The sequence below is a fragment of the Amphiura filiformis genome, chromosome 18 (genome assembly GCF_039555335.1).
Source record: "Amphiura filiformis chromosome 18, Afil_fr2py, whole genome shotgun sequence".
Classification (NCBI taxonomy): domain Eukaryota; kingdom Metazoa; phylum Echinodermata; class Ophiuroidea; order Amphilepidida; family Amphiuridae; genus Amphiura; species Amphiura filiformis.
The window spans coordinates 60,543,030-60,555,791 of record NC_092645.1 but is presented as its reverse complement, the minus strand read 5'-3'; the positions used below and the strand labels follow the sequence as shown (position 1 = coordinate 60,555,791).

Here is a 12,762-nt window from a genome sequence, read left to right as displayed (position 1 = left end):
TCGAAAACGTTTTAATCGTATTAAAAAAATAAATATGTATTGAATATTTCGTTATTCTAAATATTGAGAATTAGGCCTACTTTACTTAAAACAAACAAGGTTTAAAAATTGTGGGTATTTTAAGGATATATTCATGAGGGTCTAAGTAGGCCTATCCCCAATCATATTTTTCAGTGTTTTCTAAAGTATTTTCCCAAGAGCCTCGGATCGGGTTCGGAAAAGTTTGAAAATAAGGGTTTAATTGATGCCCATTATTTTGTGTGGGAATAGGCCTAACACTCTGAACATTCACAGAGGTAGGCCTAAACCATGACTGTCGAAATAAACTTTATAAAGGAGGCAGAAAAAAACCATATTAAAAAAATAAATGCTTTACGCTGTTCATGCTGTTAAAATATGTATTGAATATTTCGTTATTCTAAATATTGAGAATTAGGCCTACTTTACTTAAAACAAACAAGGTTTAAATTTTTTAATTGATATATGCATGAAGTAGGCCTATCCCTATCATATTTTTTAATCAAGTCTATTATAGGCCTACTTACAACAAAGCTTAAAGACCTGAAAGTGTTTTCTTTTCTTGTAAACGAGAGCCTAAAGTATTTTCCCAAGCGCCTCGGAAAGTTCGGAAAAGTTTGAAAATAAGGTTGTGTGGGAATAGGCATAACACTCTGAACAGAGGTAGGCCTAAACCATGACTGTCGAAATTAACTTTAAAAAGGAGACAGGAATGAAAAAAAAACCGTCGGAGGGTTGAATCAACAGCTGATCATCATCAACGTAAATAAGCAAATTTGAGTAATCGATAGCAACACTCGTTTCTGTTTCCAGGGTCGATGGTTCATCGTCGACGCGACGACTCATGCATAGACATACCACCTAGACCTATTACTGCCCATCCTTTACCACAGCGGGAGGTGAAGCCCCGTATCCAAGGTGATATTGACGGATTGACGGGGTTACTAGGCGCGGAGAAATATCGCATACATGTTTGACGCGCTCGTTTGCGTGATTACTGCGCCGTTATCGCCGCGTCAAATGCAACATGTTCCATAGACGCGGACATGTCTGCTTGTTTGCGTCCGGGTATGCGTCCTTGTCAAATTCGTTGCTAAGCAGTGTCGGCTTCACTACGCGAGTCAAAGTCATTGGTCTAGGTTCTCGTTTGTCTGGGGACTCATGGATGTCGACTTTTACCCATGATGCTCTGCGCGAAGTAGATCAGCCAGGCGTGATCGTAGGTGGCGCGCTGTATTTGGAATCGCGTCAATTGTTCTTGTGATTTCTTTTGGCAAATCACCTGCGGCTCCACTTGTGTACTGCAACTTGTAAAAAGGGTCGTCATTTTAAAAAGTATACTGAAATATCTCATCTATAATACAGACCACATAAAAATGTATGTCTTATTCGCTCAGATTTAAGACCTGATTCGTTAAAATCGTTGAAGACATAAAGAAACAATGATAAAAAAAAAAACCATTGCTTGCCCAACTGATTTGTACACAAATTTTTCTCGAACAAACGAACTAGCGCTGTGTTTCCATTGATTAGCACATTAAACAGTACTTTCCATTGATATTAGAACATAAAACGTTTGTATTGCTTCTTTGGGTTTCAGTTCGCCGTTTCTGTCAGTCTTAACCAATTTCAAAATGATGTCTTAAATCAGAACTGGAAAGTACAGGTATTGGCTGCTTGATTTAATTTGCGTGGGATATATGAAGAGCTCATATCCAAACCGTGTTAAGTCCACACCCACATGTGTTTCATATACTTGTGTGATACAATCACAATTCCTTTCACAAGTTTGACATTAGCAACAATGAGTTGTACCATTAACAAGCCAGTATTTACCACAGTAATGCTTCATAACAATATGCAGACTATTGTTCTCATTTGGGAAACAAAGGCCTCACACAGTATTGTTACTGTGTATCCATCCACTGTTTGCTTTCCGGTGCATTGAAATTACTTTACCTATAGCATGACATCCCATTGCAATATCGCACAGGTAAATCAGAAACATATGGTTGTGGACTTAACACGGTTTGGAAATAAGCTCTTCATATATACATTAGTGAACATAACTGCTAAAAACAACAGAAATGATTGCTTCAAGGTGCGATTTAAATATTGCTAATAAAACAGATTTGACAGAACATATAATAACATCAACAAAATATATGAATTGCTTTTAATAGCCATCACTCTTAGCTCAAGTCTGCATATACTTTGGAAAAAGAGAAAGACAATATCGGCCTCATTTGCAATATTTATATAATATTGAATGGCTTTGAGTGTGATACAAGAATATTTTTCTATCGAGTGCAATATATTCTTGTATCACACGAAAAAAAAGCCATTCAATATTATTATTATTTATATCAGGCTCTTGCTATGCGGTAAAATGAAAATTTAAGCTAGCCACCGGGTTTAACCAATGTGTATTGTAAATGTAAGCTTACCTTTTGACCTTCTTGTTTTCTGCTCTTTACTCTCCAAAGACAATTTCGGAATAATTATATATTACATGTAGGTTTATTTGTATATAGATGTGGATTATATTTCCTAAGGTTATCATCATCCAGAATTGCCGCGAATTAAGTTTGTGATTTTACTTGTTCATACAGTACGAATAATGTCTCTTGTGGGATTCCAGTCAAACTAAAACATTTTGTACACAAAGTATAGGGAAATTTATTACTATTGTGCACCCTCAGATTTCACATCACCAAATAATGTCTCTTGTCCTGATTCCGTCCTGATCTGCGGTGTTTTTACATTTCGGTAAAAGTTACCCACCTATAAATCAATATTAAAAACCAAACATTTGTGCCAGGTAATAAATGTAGGCTTGAATCTAAGCATCTGCCAAGATTGGAAAAGATTCCATGCTTTTATTCAGATTTTTCATGTATTTCTCAAACCGGCTGCTTCTAGGTAAAATCACAAGTGCTTCTATTTTGAAAATGGGGTGAAAAAAGTGTATTGCATTCGTGGTCCGGTAGCTCGAAAATTCAATGGTCACCAATATATTTAATTTAGTTTGTTTACTTGCTTGTTTGTTTGTCAGTCAGGAAAACATCACTTTGAAAAATTGAGTCGCTTCGTAAGGTAGGTAGAGCCATTTGAATAGAGGCCATTTTGTACACAAAGTATAGGGACATTTATTACTATTGTGCACCCTGGTAACGCGCGACGCGTTCGAGATACGCGTACAATATCTAAAAAATATTGTATTGCATCCGGGTATTTTGCAAATATTGTACAATATACAGTTTTATTGTATCGCTCAAAAGCCTGATATTAATAATAATTGTAGTTATTTTGGTATCACTGGATTGAAGAGATCCATAGCTATACATTGGTACCAATAGCGGTATATGACATTATTAGGGGTGCAACAAGGTCTCTTTTTTAATGGACCTTTTCATTTTACATGTAAAGTCTATGGATATGAAGATAGAAAAGGCTGGAAAGGCACTACTGCTTCATTTTGGGCCATTTTAGATCATTTTAGGCACTTAGAGGCTCATAAAAGAAGAACCGCATACAATTGTGCAACAAAATTCGCATCGAATGTTACTTGAGCAAGTACGAATATAATTAAATACTTCTAAAAGGGGGACTATAGCCAAAACAAAATATGTCCTATACCTTAGTGGTTATGAAACAAAGATGAATAAGAGCAATCATCGTGCCATATGGCTCCAACATGATGATCTGTGACAAACACAGCTGACAAATTGGAATAGCAAAAACGTGACTAACGGAATTCTTCAAAAAATCTTCCTTGAGCACAAAATTACATACATCTCAGTTCGCATGAATGATGAGGTCAAAGATAAGATTGACTTGATGTTGTCTATACTGAATTGGTGGCACTGACTTGGTGCTACGATTGTTTGTGCTTCATATTGGAGAGACTTTTTTGCCTGGGATTATCTACCGTCTTTAGAATTAGATACAACTGACATTTTGTTTCTAGTCAATTACATCTACTGTCAGCTCGCAATGTTATCGATATCAAATTCCCCTCGGGTTAAACATCTATTCAACATACATCCTACGTTAAGCCAATACTAACAACATCAGTATGCTCGATGCATACATCGACGCACGAGTATTTGAACATCCGTGCTTTATTTACAAAGAAACATTTTGAAAGCAATATAACCTTGAAGTGAAGGCATCAATATACGTGTCCTTCAGAACAAAGCATACGTTTGCTGCGCAAATCAAATTGTAGAGCTTAATCTCCATATTTACAAAACAAAACAAACTTTGAAAATCAACATATCCTTGAAATTACTTTACCTCCCATTTGATCAGCAACACAGAAATGAAAGCGTAGGCCAATCACTCAGGGCTTAACCCACCACTAATTGCAACAGAAACCATTCATTTCAGTAAAGTATATTAAAGCCATATTATAACATTTGCTGAGGAGAACGCCCTCAAAAAAATTCTGGTTTTTACACGATTGTAATGTACTTTAGTCAATAAAGATACTCTGCAAAAATCAAGACTTTAGGTGCTGTAGTTTTGTCAAACTCCGAGATTTTGAATAAAACAATGGAACCGGCTTTTTATTATTACGATGGAAATATTAGTCGAACACGTATGCACAGTATGTACACGGCGTGCGGGATACACACACACACACCCCGAGGATCGTACCGTATTACAACCGCGGGAGTAACATGCATGGGCGCTAGTAGAAAATTCCAATTTTTTATACTTTACCTCACTTGTTCGGCTCAAAATTAAAAGGGAACATATTTGACTGTAAAAGGTAACATTTTATGGACAATAAATACTAATCTATTTTTACAGAAATGTTATAATATGGCTTTAAAGAAAATATCAAAAGTCCCCTAAAGTCCAAGCAGTGGAACAACGCCTAATTTGCATAAATCCAAAATGGCCGCTTATGCAAGGGGTGAAATTTCAAAGTTGGTCAAATCTTGTTAACAACTACACCAATGTCTTGCTCTCATCATAAGGTTATAGAAAAAGTATAGTTTGAACAGGCTCCGACATACATGTCTTGAGTTATAGGTAAAAAGGTCAAAGGTAAAATTTTGGGTCCACAGTCGTTTACAATGGAAATATGCTCCAGTTTTTAATCCTCAAATTGTTCCTTTGGCAAAAATAAATCAAAATATGAAAAGTTGCATTGATTTGGATCACAAAATAGGTTAATACGGCTCTATGGAATTTGATCTTCTTTGCCATGTTACCAAGGTAACAAACCACCTGAGATATGGCAAACTATTCTTTTTATTAATTGCTTTTGCAAGCGGAACAACATGAGACCATTTTTTTATCAAAATCTGAGAATTTTTAATTTTTTGCACCCCCCAGTCCAAATTTTGACATTTGACCTTTTCCCCTATAACTAACGAAATGTATGTCGGAGGAAGGTCAAACTATACTTTTTTCTGAATCATTATGACGAGAGAAATACATTGTTATTTTGGATTTATGCAAATTAGGCACTGTTCCACTATTTGGATTTTGGGGGGATTTTGGTTTTTTTTTGTTATCTTCTGGGAGATGGACACATGTGAAATGGATTCTGTTGCAATTAGTGTTGGGTGATTTTTTTTTAAAATTTGATTGGCCTAGTGGTAATTGAAGCCCTTTTAATTATGTCCATTTATACTGCAAGCGGCATATCTATTGTCAAAGATATTCTCTGTCTTACTCTGTAACCCTCTCTGCCACTCTCACTAGTAATGTGAAGATAATATTGATTGGTGGAACTATATACTTCATAAACAAGTGATACGTACCTTGCTCTCGCATCTCTGGTCATACGTCTTCTTATGTAGTTAATTGAAGTAACAAGCAAACGAAAATCAGCTCTAATAACCACGCTTTTTTGTGATACGTCGCTATAAAGGTTAGCTTGTCAATCCTGATTTGAGTTTGTAAGATCATGGCCACAAATCAAGAGGAAAACGAACGTTCCCACTATTCATACACTATTTGGAAACCCTTTTTATGCTTTTTAGACACAACAATAATAATCGATTGTCAAAGTCATATTTATGACCTTGTTGTCTGCCTGCTATCGTTTTTACTAAAGAAAACTTCATTGAAAGCACCTTCGAAATTGTGACAATTTGTTGTAGTGTTTGTCATTAAAGGGACGGTCTATTGCAAAAACAACATCATATCATTGGCAAGCTAATATTATGAGGACAATGAAAATGACTTCTTTTTTGAGAAAATAAAACGTTTAAAATTGATATTCCGCAAAAACCAACTTAAGCGATGAGTTCCTTCCAACAGACAGATTTGACCTAGAAAAACGCTGACTTCATTAAATGACTGTGCCTGCTTTGCGAGAAGGGATTACAAACATTCTCAATGCACAGAACGTATACTGTTGTTGTTCACCGAAAAAAACCCAAATTAAGTATTACAAATTTAATAAATTATAAATTTAAAATTAGCCGCTTCTTTTTTTTTTATATATTAGTAAATTGTGATATAACAATTCATATGTATACCAATATCATGAGAAATATTAGAACTAAAAAATAAATAAATAATTTGAGCTTCGAGACTAGCATATAAACCGTGTTAAGTCCTCAAACTCATGTGTCTGATTTCCCTGTGCGATATTGCAATAGTTTCAGTTGGTTGAAATATTACAAAGCAAACGCATAGTAACAATACTGTGTAGGCTTTGTTTCCGAAATGAGAACAATAATCTGCATATTGTTATGCAGCATTGTTATGGTAAATAATAGTACAACTCATTGTTGCTAATGTCAAACTTATCACACAAGTAAATGAGAGCATGATATAGTGTCCGCTTCATTTACTTACGTCATAGCCCGCTGCCTTGAAAATTAACTTCGCTTCAAACGAGGGAAGAACACGTACGAGCCTGAAATTTACCCACACAATTTCTCTTTCTTCAGGAGAAATACGCAACGAGTGTCAACTTGTAATGTAATAATTATTCTCTTCGAATAGACATAAACTTGTTTTTGCAATAGACCTGACCTTTAAGTTCAAACAAAACCACTTGTTTCTACGCACTTTTGAGCCAACGAAACCTGTTCTTGATTAATTATAAACAGAACAGTCAATAGTAAGGTACACCAGTAAGGTCACACTCACATAGTAGCAGAATGGGTAGAGAATTAAAACAATATTATGACATAAAAATTCATTAGAGTACCTCAAAGCTTTTTTCAGAAATTAAAAAGTAAGTCCAGTAGATCAGATTATAATCTCATATTGTTATTACTACCTGGATGAATGATAAATTACACAATCGCCATAGCTATATGACTCTAAAATAAAAATTCACTTATCGTTTTCATGAATTGTATTATATATAGGTAAGGGTTTGAGTTTATAATGCATTAAATTATTGTAAATCTGTCCGCGCATCATACGAACAGAAAGCAATATTAGTTTATACATAAACTGTTGTGTAAAAGTACAACTATGCAAAATTAATTAAAGTCTTCCAAGCTACCTTACGGAGTGCTTTTAAACAATTGATATCCGGTGTTTTAACGGACTAACAAAACCAATGTAAAGAATGGAAAACGTATAAACAAGAGTGCGCATTATGTCTTGTCACATTTGCGCTTTAATTAATATGTGAGACAAAACATTTGAAAAGACTAACATTTGCTTGTACTATTTAATGACATAGTGTTGACATGACACTATTAAAAGACGATACTGTGAATAATATTGTCAAAAGTAAATTTAAATTGATCCGTGGGAAAACAATACATTCTGCCCTTCACAGTGAAAACTCTGTTCAGTATGCATAAACATAGAACATATTATATAGATAATGCGAGTATGGTGTTTCTTATTCGTCAGGCTACAACTATTAAAATTGCAATATATACACGCTAAATGACATAGAAGAAGCTCGTTTTATTTCTTGGAGGAAATTCCAAGTAGGAAAGTATCTATCAGCAATTAACAAAGCAGGTACTGTGTTTAGCTTGGCAGAAATGTTGTAAAACTAAATTTTAATATCAATATAATATAATATAATCTGTCACTTAGGAGTTGCCATTGACAGTGTGGTGTTGAGGGAGGAGAATCGATTGATCTAAAGTAAGGCATGTCAAAATACGTGACTTACGTAATTAAAAAATTCAAAGAACAGACCTTCCAGAATAGGTAGTCGTTACTCTGAGTTTCATGCCTAAAAGGCAATCGTCAGACGACACGTAATTACGTAATTACGTAATGACTTACGTAATTACGTACATGTAAAAGTGAACTGAATAAAACATCTAGAACACGCATAGAAAACCGTTTGAATCGCATTACATACAGCCTATGTGCTATCTTCCCCAGGCCCCCGCCCATGATGTCCCCACCAATTTAATATTACAGCAAACCGAGGAGGTTTATGGCAAGTTTTTAATATTCAAATTGCCCCAATCCGCTATCACGGAGCAACGTATTTCGCAATATAAATCTATTGTTTACGACGATGAGGTTAAAAACGGTCACGTTTAGTTATACGTTGCGTGTCCATATTGATATCACAACAAAGTATGATAAAAGTCAGTGAATGTGTTTAAGATTTAATCATGATTTCAATCTGTTCACAAAGCTTCGGTAACAAACCCAGATTTATACTTGAACTGATTGAATCGTCCATTTCAGTTCACAGAATTGTTACTATTCAATGACTAAAATTATCTTTCAAACCAATCAATCTTATAAACAGTTTGCCTTTATCACATTTACTTAAACACAAACGTGTCACTTGACAAGCTGTTATTTGAAAGGATTTTGACGCTTCAGTGGTATGTTAGGCAGTTGAAATTACTCTAAATATTAAACAAATGACAAGGAAACCTTGTTATCTTGTTACCTTGTTATTGACCCCAGTGATGGAAAGAGCTCCAAAACTGAATCCCCCGGATTGAATCTGACGTAAGTTCTTTCTCGCAATTCAAATTCAGTTCCGCTCCTAAAGTGTTTTTGTAAATGTTGGTTTTAAAAAATTGATTTAAATCTCATGTGTCAATAGCTTCAAGAAGTGATTTAAACACGTACTGCCATCTAAAATGACTTTGACATTAAAATAAAATATAAATGGATTAATTTCAGATGCAATCCATCTGAGCTCAAATACCTTAATCCCTGTTGACTGAATTTAAGGTTCAAAACGAATGTGTCATCACTTTAAATGGAAACAATTAATACCGGTGCTCGTCATCGAAAGCTGAAGTATTGTGTTTACGTTTGCGTGAGCATATAAATGCTAAGAGAAGAAAAGAATAGACCTACTATTTCTACTCGAATGTAAGTTCATACGTGCTGGTAATAAACAATTTCCAAAAGTTTAAACTGACTTTCAGCACAAAAATTCACTAACCTTGAATTTTCGATGTGTGACACACATCTTCATCAGAAGAAGTCCTAAGATGTTGTGATGGACTTGCCCTTTTGTTGATCATTGGCAACTTTTGGTCTAATGAGGGCGTTGTATAAGGTTGGCAATTCCAGTCCTTGATCGCGATTTAGGTCTGGCGATTTCTTCTTGATCTGGAGGGCCTCCCGCACTAAACGGGGGTACTCTCTATCATCCTTGGCTAACACCTTTGTGGATTCCCAGTCGATGTTGTGGTGAGACTCTGTTTTGTGCTCTGCAACAGCAGAGGGTTTGCGGCTGGGGGCAGTTGACTTGTGCTCCTTCAGTCTATCTCCGAGTTGTCTACCTGTCTGGCCGATGTATGAACTTGTACATTCGCCGCAGGGTATCTCGTAGACCACACCTGATTTTTTCTCAGTTGGAGTGGGATCCTTAGGTGCGACTAATAGTTTTCTCAGCGTACTGTGCGGTCTGAAGCTTGTAGCAACACCGTAGGATTTGAAAATACGCTGGAGCTTCTGTGACAACCCCTCTATAAAGGGTAGGGTGATGTAGGTCGACGATTTCTTTCCCTCTACTTGGTTGGCATTAGTAGGAGGGTCAGGAGTGTTCTTACTTTTGTCCTTAGCTTTGGCTAAACCGAAAGTCCAATTGTGGTAACCACAACGTCCTAACGCGGACTTGATATGTTCAACTTCCTTCACCCTTTCCTCGGGGTCTGTCACCGCTATTTCAGCTCTGTGAAATAATGTCCTGATGACACTTAATTTGTGAGCGATGGGATGGTGTGAATCAAAATGGAGGTATTGATCCGTATGTGTAGGTTTTCTGTAGATGGAGATGCTCACGGATCCGTCGGCATTTCGCAAGACTTTGGTGTCCAAAAATGCAAGGAATCCGTCCACTTCCGGTTCGCTGGTGAATTTGATATGCGAATTCTGACTGTTGATATGTTCGGTGAAAATTTTCGCATCAGTTTCGCGAATGATAACGTAAGTATCGTCCACATAACGAAGCCACACGGAAGGTTTGACAGGTGAATTGCGTAAAGCGGTGATCTCAAAATGTTCCATGTACAGGTTTGCGATAACCGGACTGACCGGACTGCCCATAGCACAACCCCCACATTGTTGATAAAATTGTTCTCGGAAAACAAAGTAGGTAGTACTGAGGCAAAATTCCAAGGATTCCAAGGATGATAGAGAGTACCCCCGTTTAGTGCGGGAGGCCCTCCAGATCAAGAAGAAATCGCCAGACCTAAATCGCGATCAAGGACTGGAATTGCCAACCTTATACAACGCCCTCATTAGACCAAAAGTTGCCAATGATCAACAAAAGGGCAAGTCCATCACAACATCTTAGGACTTCTTCTGATGAAGATGTGTGTCACACATCGAAAATTCAAGGTTAGTGAATTTTTGTGCTGAAAGTCAGTTTAAACTTTTGAAACTACTATTTCTATGTTTTCCTTAAAAATTGGAAAATATCTATTGTGATTTTTTTAAATAACTTTTTAATCTGCCGCTTGAAAGGGGATCATAAATATTCGTGAATATGAAGAAACAATGCCTATAACTTGTGTGTGGGAGGGGGGGGGGTGTTGGTGGGGGAGGGGGTGTTGGGTTTTCATTTCAAGACATGGATTAAAAAAAATAATAAAAAACCGCATTTCGCATTTGACTTTTTTTTTAATAACATGTTTGTTTCCTGTAGCAGGCTTAAAAGCCTGCTAAAGGAAACAAACATGTTATTTTTTGGCCTAATCACAGCTATTTTATTTTCATACCCTTGGAGTATCCCAAGATGATTCATTTTTTTTTTTACACTTGAATAATAAGAAAAATCAACATCCTAAATGGCACCTTAGTTGCAACATCTTAATCTGCTACATTTACGACTGACAAATAGGAATGAGACGAAGGTGACTAAAGCAACTTTTTAACACAATACATACATCTCAATTCACATAATTGACGAGGTCAACAATAAGATTAGAAAGTGTCTATACTGAGTTGGTGCAACGATTGTTTGTGATCCACGTTGACGAGGCTCTATTTTGTCTAGGATTTTCTACTTTGTTTAAAAGTAACATTTTTTCGGGTACAGGGCGTCGGTCCGATACGCCGCTAGTCCGACACACCACTGGTCCGAATCTGAAATGCACTGCACCAGTCTGACACGCCACTAGTCCGCATCTAGAATACACTCTGCCAGTCCGACATGTCGCTAGTCCGACCGAATCTGAAATGCACTGCACCAGTACGACATGCCGCAAGTCCGAATCTGAAAAACATTGCGCTAGTCCGAAATTGAAAACCATTGTGCTTTTCCGAATCTGGAAAACACTCCTTCAGTCGGACACTAGTTCGAATCTAAAAAAAAAAAAACACCGAGGAGAATCCAGCTTTGTCACCTCCAGGACGGGTAATGCATCCATACACAAAAACTTCATCAAATACTGTTCAAATGGGCGATAGTGCATGACATACATTTTGGCAAAAATATATATAGAGAGAGCAGATAAACAAACAATTTTTACTTTTTACCAAGAGCAGCCAACGCATAATAATAATTTTCAGACAGTCAGATAGATCGAAATAATACCACTTAAGTGATGTGATGGTGATGTTGATTGATTGGTTGAATAATAATACTCATGAACTAGTGATATACGTACGTTTCTCTCACATCCCATGTCATACGTCTTCTTAGGTAGTTAATTGAAGTAACAACTACGATGGAAATCACTTGTCATTAACATGCCTTAACTATTTTTCTGATACAACGCTATAAAGGTTAACTTGTCAAGCCTGATTTGACTGTTAAAGATCACGGCCACAAATCAAGAGTAAGACGTGTGTTTCTCACTACTTGTACACTATTTAATGAAGTGTAACCACGTAAACGTCAATGGAAACAATTTTAATGATTTTTAAACACAACATTAATGATCGACATTCAAAGTCATATATTGTAATAGTCTACTGTAGTAGACCAGTTTAATTTATCATTCCCTAAATTAATCTCTCTGACCTGACCATGGCAAACTCATCATTCCTGTTCTGATTCAACAGCTCAGATATCCATGAGAAAACTGGTCTACTGTATTTCGAATATACAATGAACTATGCACTCTATAGTGGGTATGATGTTTCCTCATTAAAAATACAGTCTTGGCTGTTTATGCACATATCCTGTGGTTTTTACAAATCAAGCCGTTTGAATAGCCGTCCAGCGCGTATTATTTGCACAAGGTCCAATCTATACGCTTGACGTCGCGCACGTATATGCGATGGTTAAGCTGTCAAATGAAATCTGAATAAAACTTTACCTGACCCAGATAGAGCTACCCCACGTGGGTTGGGTTCAGTGAACACAGT

General features: G+C 36.5%; 2 protein-coding genes across 6 annotated transcripts in view; one reads left to right on the top strand and one right to left on the bottom strand.

The window, feature by feature from the left end:
• LOC140138889 (uncharacterized) overlaps positions 1-12,762 on the top strand; it is a 241,675-nt gene that overhangs the window by 113,889 nt on the left and 115,024 nt on the right. The gene's annotated exons all lie outside the window — the stretch shown is intronic.
• On the bottom strand, positions 8,048-10,494 carry LOC140139270 (uncharacterized). Its single transcript, XM_072161051.1, has 2 exons — positions 9,610-10,494; positions 8,048-8,101 (listed from the first exon to the last, which is right to left on the bottom strand). The coding sequence occupies exons 1-2, from the start codon at positions 10,492-10,494 to the stop codon at positions 8,048-8,050; spliced, it is 939 nt and encodes a 312-aa protein (XP_072017152.1).

Excerpts from the sequence above, each read along its gene's own strand:
- LOC140139270 (XM_072161051.1), bottom strand. The coding sequence starts at position 10,494 with ATGGGCAGTCCGGTCAGTCCGGTTATCGCAAACCTGTACATGGAACAT. Across the intron at positions 8,102-9,609 it reads TCGACTGGGAATCCACAAAG|ATCAATCGATTCTCCTCCCT; the intron begins GTGTTAGCCAAG and ends GCCTTACTTTAG.